General features: G+C 39.6%; 1 protein-coding gene across 1 annotated transcript in view; it reads left to right on the top strand.

Moving 5' to 3' along the window:
- Positions 1-12,495, top strand: part of shank3a (SH3 and multiple ankyrin repeat domains 3a) — a 204,606-nt gene that overhangs the window by 126,293 nt on the left and 65,818 nt on the right. Inside the window, 4 exon segments of the mRNA XM_036003218.1 lie at positions 3,118-3,195; positions 3,692-3,758; positions 4,765-4,994; positions 5,212-5,381. Coding sequence (XP_035859111.1) covers positions 3,118-3,195; positions 3,692-3,758; positions 4,765-4,994; positions 5,212-5,381 — 545 coding nt within the window.

Here is a 12,495-nt window from a genome sequence, read left to right as displayed (position 1 = left end):
TATAGTATTGCGGAAAATGATATCGTGATAATGATATTGAGTCGATATATCATGCACCCCTAATCCAGCTTGATGAGTAAAATCACATGGACGTCATTAACTGTACCACATGTTCAATTCATTTGTGCATGCATGTCCCTGAATGTGTGACTCAGTGGTGACAAGATTTACCAGCGTCAGTGTGCTAATTGTAGAGCAAGGCTAGTGCTGTTAACTCTGCTCTGTGTTAAATTACATATCGACCTTCAGCCAGCCAGCACATGGACACATAACTATGTTTATCAATCTACAATTTGACTTTATTTTTGCCTGAGGGCCCTGTGCTCATTTACACACAAAACAATGTATGGTAATAGTCTGACAGAGGGAGAGAAATGAGGGAGAGGGAGAAACGTGTGGTTGCAAACTATAAAAGAATGTTTTTTTGTGCATGTTGTAATGTGTTCCTTGTATTACTTTTTTTTAGCCTACGTTTTCATATCTCCTTGCTGCTTATTTTTCTTTTATAATAAGCATTGTCTTACTACACTCACTTGCAAACTTTCATGATCAGGGCATGTTTGGCTGTATTTGGGTCTCTTTTCTTTTTTCCTTCTCTCCCTTTGTGTTTACTGTTATTAAAAGATGTAAATATATAGAAACTAGGGCTGGATGCTATGAGGCAAAAAATGGATAGCGGTAAAAATTGAAGCCTGGAGACTAAAAAAGTATATTAGCATGCATAATTACATACCCTCATAATTTGTTTTAATGTTGCTTACTAGATTAATATATTGCTTAGAGTTCAAGCAATGTATTAGTTAGAAATTAACTAGGGGCAGTGGTGGCCTAAAGGTTAGAGAAGCGAGCTTGTGACCGGGAGGTCGTTGATTCGATCCCCAGGCCGACAGGATCAAATCTGGGTGGGGTAAGTGAAAGAGCAGCGCTTGTCCCTCTCTCATTACTATCACTGAGGTGCCCTTGAGCAAGGCCCTTAACCCCAACTGCTCCAGTGGAGCTGCTCAGTGGCCAGCAGATCAGACTGTGGTTGTACTGAGCAGCTTCCAGGTATGAATGTGTAACTGTGTGAATGTAATCAGGGCATTCCTGCAAAAGAGAGGCTGCCTCTCAGTGAACCTTCCCTGAATAAATAAAAGGTTAAATAAAAATAAAAAAAATTAAGTTAGCAATATGTCATGCATATTGGAAGTTAAGAGCTTATTTCTGCAGAGCTGATGCTGTGTGTGTTCTGTTCTCTACTTTTTTATACAACTTCTGGGTCCGTGTGCTTGGGGTGAAATCTGAAGATTGGTATTACATAATGTGAATACATTGTTTTCACTCATGCCTTAAAGCTGTTTGTCACAGTTTGAATTGGAATCTAATCTTTGAGTAGAATCACAGTTGCAGCCATTCAAATGTCCTTCCACCACTGGCTTTACAAATTCACAAACTCCTTCAGGCTGCTGATTTGCTGAAGAGGGAGATGTTAGCTGTCAGGTAGATTTCATGCATTCACCATTAGCAAGGACATATACAAAAAAAGTGTTTTTCTACCAGGGTGGAAACAAACATCCTTTGTTGCAAATGGACCTACTAATTGTTGCACCAGCCTCATGTATCTTTAAAGTCATCTAATAGTCTGAACAGTGAAAGCTTGAAATTCTGTAATCAGGGCTTCATTTTCAGCAGGAGCTTAGTTTTCTTAGGTATTTACTATGCTTTATATGCATTTGCTCGAATTATTCTGTATGTTTGCACATAATTCTTCACGCCTAGTAATAATATTGTTTTGGCTTGAATCATGATGAGTTTAATGGTTTTGTTTAACAATGGATTGTTTAACGTTCCATTTTTTTTGATCTGAGACTAAAACTCTCAAGTCTGCACTGAATCAACGCTTGTGCCGTCCGGATGGGTCCTCTAGTTCAAGCAGTTCAGACAGTCCTCTAGTTCAGTAGTCCTCTGTGCTGTTTTCGTGCCAGGCACTGATCAATTAAATGCAGTAAAAAATATAAGAGTTCAGTTACAGCATGCAGTGATATTACAATTATTTGATTTTATGTGAAGTTCAAATTCAAATAAGTGTTTAGGGTTTGGTGAACTTTGTTGCTCTCTAAATAATTGTGTAGTTGTTCACTTTACTGTATGTCTGATGTTATTGATATTCCTGCGGATTAGTTCCTGTTTCTTTTCTTAACCACAGCCTTTCTTATGGGTCGTGTATATCCATTCTGTGATTATTTTTTACACCTGCTCTTTTGTTTGATACATACACCACATATGTCTAGGGAAGAATGCATGGACACCAAAACACTGTTGCAAAATGCCCCACAGTGACCTTTCACATAATTTCCTGTTCAATAAAGCAGTTATTTAATTCAGTTTGGGAATTTCTCCAAGTGTAATAATCTTATAATCAGTTCAGGTCAACATGACAACAGTCTGGTCCAAATACTGTCTTGTGGTGTGAGCAGCACAGCAACCTTTTTTTCCAAGTGTTGTAGTCTGCACTTGGCTTAAGGTGTATATGTGTGTTCATTAGTGCATGTGTGTATGGACAGAGAGAGAGTGCACTCACTTTGATAGTACCATGGGTAGGTAAAAGGGATTTATGTAAAAATAAGTATTTAACTAATTTCTTCACTCGTTTTTTAGCTCTGCAAACATAGACTCTCTGTTAAAAACAGAAAAGTGTCAATGTTTGAATAAGGATAGCCTTTCATTACCTCATCATGAAATATCAATTTAATCCCCCCTATATTCCACCCAAACTTAAATAACCTTTACGTTAGGTAGGTTGTGGAGAGGGGGCATCCCTGCCTCTAGAGCTGCCACTGTTCTTAAACAGCTATCATACTTGCAGATGTGTGATAAAAGGTTGCTTGTGATGCTGTCTCTGGCAATAACTGTCACACTGCACAGCCCGTTTATTAGTGTACACAGTACCACATGATATTTGGCTTTTATAAACCAAATGGTCCAAATTATATATTTTTAAATTATAAATTTTATAAAGTTTTGTTTTTCTAAAATGTTTATATTTTAAGTTTTTTTTTACTTTACATATGGTAAAATCAAATACGATGACATTTAAAAGTCCTAGCCAAACACATACACTACTCTGTTGTCATTCAGGATAGCTGTGCACGAGTTATCCTGTTCCGGGGGGCCAATAAAGAGATAAAAAACTACAACAGCCAGACCGCCTTTCAGGTATGTGTGGTATCCAAGAACCACTGCATGTTACTGTGTTTATTATCATACCTTACATCTTTGACATGTCAAAGCTGAATGGATTGAATGACTTGTCTCTGCCCTTTAGAGTACACAGCCTAATTCTGCTACGTTGAATATGTTGATTGCTGTTAAAAACGTAAGCAACTTAACAGCACCCAGCCCTGCTGGCTTACCATCATGGTATGTGTCTGAATTCCAGCCTTCCAGGTTGATGAAGTCTGTGTGAAATTGATGTTGTGGCTGTTCAACACAACACCCAGAACATTGCCACACATACAGATTTTACACATCTGCCACAACAAAGGACTAAATATGTACATGTACACGTATTAGGAGAGTAAGTAAAAGAAAAAAATAGGATCTATTTATATTCAATTATTTTCATAGAATTAAAATCTTGCTGTTTCACACTTTTGTACTTATGTGTTTACCCCCCTTTCCCTTCCCTGTACCCCTGTCTTTTCTCCTCCAGGTGGCTATTATAGCAGGAAACTTTGATCTGGCTGAAATCATAAAGGTCCACAAAGCATCAGATGTTGGTAAGTTGACAGCAGTGGTAGTGTATCACCAGGCTGCCTCTGTGTTGTATAGGTTTAAACATGAATGCAGTGCCAGGGAGACATCAGACTAAAGAATGAGTGAGCATAGTGGAGCTGCTCAAGAAAAGGGATTACAGGTTATATACAGAGGTGTAGGGAAACGAAGGGAAGGAAATGGAAATCTAAGGGATGTGGAGAAGGTTTCAGGGGTTTATTGGATCCCTGCTGAGTTGAGCAGTTACAGGAAAACTCTGCCATCTAGTGTGGACAGGATGTAATATCCCAATTTTAGATTGTGAAATGTGTTAATCACATATTTTATCCTTTTTAACAATAAACAGTATAAAAAGGAAATCACATCTAATGTTTGGAATTATAAATATATATATATATATATATATATATATATATAATTTTGTCACTCCATCATTACACTATAAATAGACTTTACCCAGGCAATGTGCTGGTAATGTATGTGTGAACTTAAACACACATTGTTAATGATTTTTCAAGTTTACATTTTTCATGAAGAGAATGTTTCATTCACAGCTAGATCCTAAACAGCATTTCTTATTCTGTATTTGGTTCTTCATTCTTCAGTTATCTGTATTAAAATATGATAATTATTTGATATATATATATATATATATATATATATATATATTATAAAGATAATTGATAAGATTCATTAGGCACTACCGTGATTCAATAATCTCATCTCTAAGGTTTTGCTGCAGTATCATCAGTACTTGATCCATTGTATTAATTGATCCTTGTGTAAAAGTTTGCGGATAGTTTATAGCTGTCTGAATATGTTGCAAATTAAATGTATTATCACCCTATTGTCAGATTAGTGCGACCTAGTAACAGGCTTTAAACTTATTTGAGTCACCGTGAGATGTGTGGAGCGTTCTGTTCATTGCGCTTGCTACAGTAGCTTGATATGATATAGTGAGTCTAGTCTTAAGAGGTGCTCTCGGTCAAATGTGTCTCTCTCTCCTCTCAGTGCCTTTCAGGGAGACCCCCTCCTACACCAACCGTCGACGTGCGACGCCTGGCCCCCTGCCCTCGCCACGTTCTTTGCTCCGCTCTGCTAGTGACAACAACCTGAACGGGGACCACGATCACATCCACGGTCAGGCCCCCAGAGAAATTCGTGGCCGTCAGGGCCACTCCCCTGTCCCCTCACTGCGCAGTCTGCCAGCTTTTGGGCAGCAGCACAGTAGTCTTGGAGAGGTAAGATGGAGCTTTGAGGGTGTCAAGTTGTAATTCAGTTGTGTCAGTGTGTGTGCATATATAGCATGAAATTCAGAGTAAACAAAACAAGTAAGGGAAAAATGTACATAATCTCATTTTATATATTGTCTCTTTTGTAATTTTTGGTCCATTTATTACACAAAGATGATTGCAGAGTTTTATACGTGCATATGATACTTGTTCTGCTCTGTGTCAGAGCCGTCATGGAGAGATCCCTGACAGCAGTCTCCAGAGTACAGGCAGCTCCAGATCCTCCCATTCCCGCTCGCCTTCGCTACATCACATGCATGAAGAAGACAAGCCGGTTCCCAGAAGGTCCCACAGCCATGGTTACCCTCATGGACACGGCCATCGTGGAAGACTCAGGTCTGTAAGATTTTGTTTGTTCATATGTTATTTACTCATTGTTTACTTGATTACTCAACCAAACAAGGTTTTAGAGAGCTTTGTAAACAAGCTGATTTTTTATTCACACTCACCAGTCTCGGTAGCTATTGACTTTTAGCAGACAATCTGTGATTAGCCTCGTGATTAAGCGCCTACTTTGATATTTAAACCAAATTTCAAAAAGCAAAAAGCCCCATGGGATGTGTCTGAGACACTAGTTAGTCATCATGCAGCATTCTGTATCTTATTCCATCTGCTACCGTCTGCTACTGGTGATACTGTAAACATGACATAACATCAATCAGTGCAAAATCTTGTTTTATTATTCATACATCAATCCCAGGCACATATTAAGTCATTTTCCTGTTGAAACTGTACTTGCATCCTGCCCAGAATAGTAATCTGTAAAAAGCATAAACAGGAAAATGAATATGAAAATGATGTATAGATGTATAGTGGCTGATTGAAACACTGATTAGTATGAGGTCTGTAACTTATATTTTCATTTGATGTAGCTGCTGTGTGGCCCGTGCTCCTGTCAGGGTATGAGGGCAATGGTCAGTGGCATGGTGTGTGTCTGGCAGCAGCCCTGTTTATGTAACAAGTTAGACTTAAATACAGCATTTTTCCTGCTGGGAGAACGGTGGCAAATTATATACCTGAAATCTCTGTGTGTGTGTTTGTCTCTGTGTTTCTATGTGTGAGCATGTATGTATAGCCACATGGGTGCTTGTACAGTTCAGAGATAGATGGATGGAAAGCGGCTTATAATGATCACCATGGGGACCAATTGAAGGCTGCCAAGCTGTGAATGTGTTTGTGTAAGAGAGAGATTGAGAGACAGAGGATACATTCTGAAATTAGAGCTATGAGTAATTTCATTGGACGGGCCACTCAGTTCAGAACAGCTTGTCACCCGATTGATAAATAAATCCACGGATGTAGTTGTGCTGCTGGGGTGCTGGAACAAATCTCCTCCCTTGTATACTGAAACATTAGACAAGCTGCACAGAAAACTAGGACTCTGCTCACATCTCGGGGCGATAGATTTAAGTGGTTTACTGACACTTGGTTTGTAAAGCTTTTTATTATGATCATATGTCAGAGCAAGATCACCTACGTACCGCACACACCTAATGTGATTCCTGAATGCCACACACTGTGTGTTTGTGTGTGTGTGTGTGTGTGTGTGTGTGTGTGTGTGTGTGTGTGTGTTTGGGTGTGAAATAGTCTGATGTCTGACAGGGGAATTGCATTACAGACCCAGCTCCAGCCGTGCTCCCCTCTCCCTCTACTACTCTCCTGTCACTTTACTCCATCCATCAAAGACTCTCTCTCTCTCTCTCTCTCTCTCTCTCTCTCTCTCTCTCTCTCTCTCTGTCTCTCTCTCTCTTTCTTTCTCTCTCTCTCTCTCTCTCTCTCTCTCTCTCTCTCTCTCTCTCTCGTTTTGTCATTCACACACACACACACACACACACACACACACACACACACACACACACACACACACACACACACACACACACACACAAACACACACACACAAACACATACACACAGTGAGTGCCATTAATCTACTGTATGGTTTGCAGCCATAGAGCAGTCAACATCCTTTATTAAATCATGTAACATGCCCACATCACGCCACATAGAAACTAAAGCACTGAAGAACTAAATCGTATAGCCATCGTTTTCGTAATCCTAAACCAAATTATATGAAGTTCATTAATACATTCACACAGGAGTGTTAAACCACCCTCCATCTCTTTCTGTTAAATGTTGTGCCCCATTATGATAGCAAACTAAGTGCATGTTCTTCTGCTTTACCTGGCACTACATTAGCATTAATGTTCACTGAACAGAGATATATATTTTGCTGTCATTGTGCTCTTTCTGTACAAGGTTACAACAGGTTACAACTTAATAGCCAGAGTGTGGAAAAAGGAAAAAGATGGAAGTGAAAAAGAAAACGGAGGATAGCAGGTTTAGTATGTCCGCTGTGTCCTGGCCTAAATGGCCTTCTGTACACAGGGAGTTGAGACCTTGTTCTTCAGTGTGTTTTACTCTTACACCAAATATTAAAGTGAGGGGAATGTATAAAAAGGCCAAAACGAGCAGCTGGTCTCCATGGCCAGAACCTGCACCCAAGTGAGACTGATGCTGTCCTTGAATATTTTCCCTCTAATATGTTTCCCTCCCTCTCTCTTTCTCTCTCTGACCTTCTGTCTATGCCTATGGTAACTCTAGAGGCATTATGGGTACCAGGGGAGTGTGAAATTAGCTTGGCCGGTCAACAGCCCGCCCAATGGCAGACTCCAGCAAGTTCCTGTGGAACTCACCATCACTTCCGCATGTGTGCAGTGCTGCCAGGGTTCAATAGCTTGGCCAGGCATCAGCAGAAAGTTAAGATGGCGACAGTAGAGAGGATGCAGTTAGGTCAGAGTGGCTCATTAAGAATAGATCACAAAGGAAAACAAAGATTACCCAGACAGATTAAAGCTTAGAAGTGTGATAACAACGATCTCTCCAGCGGATGCAGTTGACAATATAATAAGACAGGAACTGGATGTGGCAGAATTGTATTTAGAAAAAAGCAAATTTGTCATAAGTGGTTAATTGACAACTTACCATGATGTGCTTTCAATACAAAGAGATAATTAATCATGAAGGGGACACTGTCTTGACATTGTCAGTGTCCGAAATTGTGATATTGAGCTGTGCAACTTAGGACTAAGTGGTTTGGAAGAAAAGTTCTGAAGCTGCCAGATAGACAAATATTACAGTATCTTACTGAGCAGAGTATACCAACTATTATCTTTTCCATTTCCAGTGTGTTGTTTCAGTTTTCCCACAACAGCAAGCATGGGTGAACACATAATTCACATTTCAACCAACTTCCTTTGCAATTGTCAAAGTGGTATGAGTAGTTTTGCCAGTATTTTATTAGGTACAGTAAAAACAAATATTACACACCATCTGACTGGTCTGGGCAAGAGATGGATATGTAAGGTTTATCTAAGAGTCAAGTTTATTACGTAAAGCACTGCCAGCACAGCCCACATAGCCAGGCCATTGGTTGTACAAAATGTTTGAATGTCAGTAAAAGCTCAAGCTACCCTTTACCTGAATAGTGTGAGAGGAGATTTGGACACAGGGCCAAATCCTCATTCAAATGAAGATTCAGTCACACAATGTTACCTGAAACATGTCGTCATGTAAGGTTGTTGTGGTAGCTAGTTCTGTCAATGTGCAAGAACTCATGTGCTGTAACGTGACGCCTCATGTGATGTAAAATGCCAACAAACCCCAACATGGGGGTGTCCTGTTCCCTTCACCTTTTAATGCTTTGTTTGTTGCTGTTCTCCTCCCCTCGTTTTGACCCCATATCCTTCCCTCTTTCTTTGCATTAGTTACACCAGTGGCTGTTGGTGTGTAGATTATCCATGGCGTGTTAACACAGCCAAAGAAAGAAAAGGACGGAAAGGAATAGGGAGGAAGAGGAGCAGGAGATGAAGAGTTGAGCTTCAACTGCTTCACCTGTGGAGAATCCACATCAAAGGGGGATACAGTAGTATTGGTCTGTGTATATAATTCACGTCAGAGAGTGATGCTGATAGTTTAAAACACTGATGCTGTCTGCACTAGCCAGGTCACACACAATAAGTAAAAAATACGATTGTGTCATGCAGTGTAGAGCTCTTCTTAAGCGTTTCAGCAATTTACAATATGTGCAACTCACGTATTAAATAAATACCAGGTCAGAATGAACCCCAACAATGTGGATATGGATATACAAATAGAAGGGGCTCCTCCAATTGTGGTGACTGCCTGTAACTGCAGGCACAGAACCGTAACATGCAAGTAGCTTCAGTACTACTAACCACTCTTAAGCATCTTCTGCCACTCATTCCGGTCCAGGTCGTGGTAGCAGCAGTAGGGTAACATGGTAGCCTTGATGTCCCTCTTGCCAGCCACATCCTTGAGCTCTTCCTGGAGGATTTTAAGCGTTCCCAGGCCAGATTGGATATGTAATCCATCCAGCGTGTTATGTGCCTGCCCCTGAGGTTTTACTTTGAGCTCCTTCTGCATATCTAAGTCCTTTACCTTGTCCCCCAGGAGGAGCCCAGAGACCCAGGCGAAGGAAACACATTTTGCCTTCTTGTATCCATGATCTCCTTCTTTCTGTTAGTTCCCAGAGCTCAGAGTTGGAACGTAGATCAATTGAGAGCCTCGCCTTTAAGATCAGCTCTGTCTTCACCATGACAATCCAGTACAACACCTACATCACTTCAGGCGCCACATTGATACACCTGTGAGTCTCAGATTCTCGCTAACCCTCACTCGTGAACAAGCCCACAAAATACTTAAATTCCTTCAGTTTGATTAGGAGTGATTTGTTTATGACTCTCTTAGAGCTGTATTCAAGCACTGGATGGCTCAGAACACGACCCTGGTTCCCCATATTCCCTCCACACACCCACAACACACCCTGAGGGACTTTATCAGAAGCCTTTATCAAGTCCATAAAGCACTTAAAGCCTTTTGGAGCTGGAATGCCTTTTCACTAGTCTATAGACATTGGCCCTGTTGCTAAACATAAAGATAAGCAGTCTACATGCTATCCAAGCCGTGTGAATATAGTTAAAATGCTTAGTAGGAAGCACTTCCTTTACACCATACACTTAGATACGTTTTCTAATGCACTACATCAGGACAAATGTACACACAGAGAAGTGTAGAGTAAATATTTTTGTGTAGGTGAATATTGTAGTGAAAAATATGCCAAAGTATACAAATGTTGTCAGTATGGGCTAAGTGGTTTGTCTATCCTCTCCTTTCTCAAATTGAGGTGGAGTTTAGGGTTATGTGTTGATCACACCAATTGACCCTTTCGTCTAATTTCACTTAATGAAGCATACACTGTCCATATACAAACAGGTTTGCTGTTCAGAACCTTAACATGTTCTGTCCAGTGAGTCCACATTCTACTTCCACCTTGATAGCCATGAACACTCCCACATTGTGCAAGAAAGAATGAGTGAGCATATATTCATTCATGTGCAGCAAAGCAAGGACAGACTGATGACCATTAGGATGCAAAATGTGATGCTGATTATGACTTTGTTTAAAATGTGCTAATCTTCCCTTAGAGAAATGCTAGTTGAGTAAAAAGCCATTTACCTGAGAAGGCAAAGCAGTCATGTGCGAAAATGCCACACTGAAGCTACTTATTTTGATAGCATCTGTGTAAATGGCATTTTGTGACATTTGCAGTTGCATCTTCAGAGTTATTTAGGCAGTTAATAGATTTTGACTTCCAATCTGAGGCAGCTAGACTCATTATTGAGCTGTTCAAATGTTAACCTGTCTTTAGTGGTCTCATTGATCCTAATCAAGCGTCTGATAGCAGGCATGTCCAGGTTATTGTCTTTAGACTGTACTGATAAGGGCCACTTATCTGGAATAATGTCAAATTTGGTCTAATCTCGAAAACACAGATGAACAGGTGAAAGGCACTGCATAAATGAGATGCAAGTGTTTGCTCTCTATTTTACAACTTTTTTTTAACTGCATTCCACATTATTTGTTTGTGGTTGCGTTGTGCAACTCACAACTTAAAGTAAAGATATATATTTACGAAAACTGAACTTTGTTTGAATATCAGTTCTTTCCGTTCTGAGTCATGCTATGAAAACCAAATGACGTTTGGTGAAACCAAACAACAAATCACTATGATCTGAGTTACAACTACCTCATTCAGGAGCTGTAGTGCACTGTTTTTCTACTTCAATGTGTGAGATGAGAATATAGAGAGAAATCCATGTATCAAGGCAAATGATTTATGACAAATGTACTGTTTATAGAGATTCAAGTGCCTATTATTGACTTATCAGTGCATTTGTTAGCTATTCTTTTTTTCCTTTTATTGACAGTTGCCATCGTTACGGAGGCAGGGCCTGTGTCCTAGGAAACGATGGAGCTTTTGTAATAGACTGCATTAGAACTTTGTGTGTGTACTTGTGTGTGTGCATGTAATGGATCCTACATCTGAATCTTGTAAAAGCTACTTATAATGAGGCACAGTGAAAGAGAAGAAATGAGAAAAAAAGATACAACATAGGAAGCAAGATAAAAAAGCTGTTGCAAATGTAGCACAAGTTTGCAAATGAAAACGGTGAATCATGTCATCTTGCAAAATTCATCGAGCGAGTGGCATGTTACAATCATATAACTGATGCCAAACCCAATATTTGCTTACCGAAAAAATAAATAGACATCATGTCGAACTACAATTTATATATAGATCTAGGTAGAATACTATTTCATTATATATGAAAATATGCATGAAACCTTTGCAAAAATATCAAGACAAACATTTTGGAGAAAGGCAAGAACAGTATTAAGCATGCCCCTCTTGAGTGCAGATAAGAAATAAATCCGAAATCCTTGAACTTTTTTTAAAAGCTTCCTGGTTGCTATAACAACAAAGAAGCGTCGGCTCTTTGCTCTCATTTGGTCCTATTTCAAAGTGACTGTACATATCTTTCTGGTAGACCCACCCAGTGGGCTGTTAAACTGTATTACAGCCAGAGGATATGTAATAATGTAGAAGTGATATCTAAGATATTACCATCTTGTGGGTGGACCATGATACTAATGCTTGCAGGGAACTTAATGGAACTTAGACTATATAGAGTTACAGAACATCCTACGGAAATGCTTTCAAATGAGAAATGGTCAAATCTTACATTGCAAATGTAAAGAGAGCAGAAAATGAGATAGTAGAAATGTGATCAAATTGATAAATATACTAAATAAATATACATTTAGTCATATCACATTTTACAGTTATGGATGTTTTTGTCAAATGTCATTCAGTATTTTTTATCTTCTAAAATTTTAGTGTAGTTGCCAATGTAAGCCTCATCCTGTGAAACACAAAAGTGTCATTAAAGACATAAAGAGAGCAGGAATCATCTCCACCACCTCCCTTCTGTCTGACACATAGATAGCATGTGTCAACCCAACCATCATCAACTTAACTGCAGGGTGAAATGAGGTCAAGCTGTATACATACAGTAACCTCACACTA

Source organism: Sander lucioperca, chromosome 7 (genome assembly GCF_008315115.2).
Source record: "Sander lucioperca isolate FBNREF2018 chromosome 7, SLUC_FBN_1.2, whole genome shotgun sequence".
Classification (NCBI taxonomy): domain Eukaryota; kingdom Metazoa; phylum Chordata; class Actinopteri; order Perciformes; family Percidae; genus Sander; species Sander lucioperca.
Note: the sequence above shows the minus strand (reverse complement) of the source record. Positions and strands in the feature narration are given on the sequence as shown.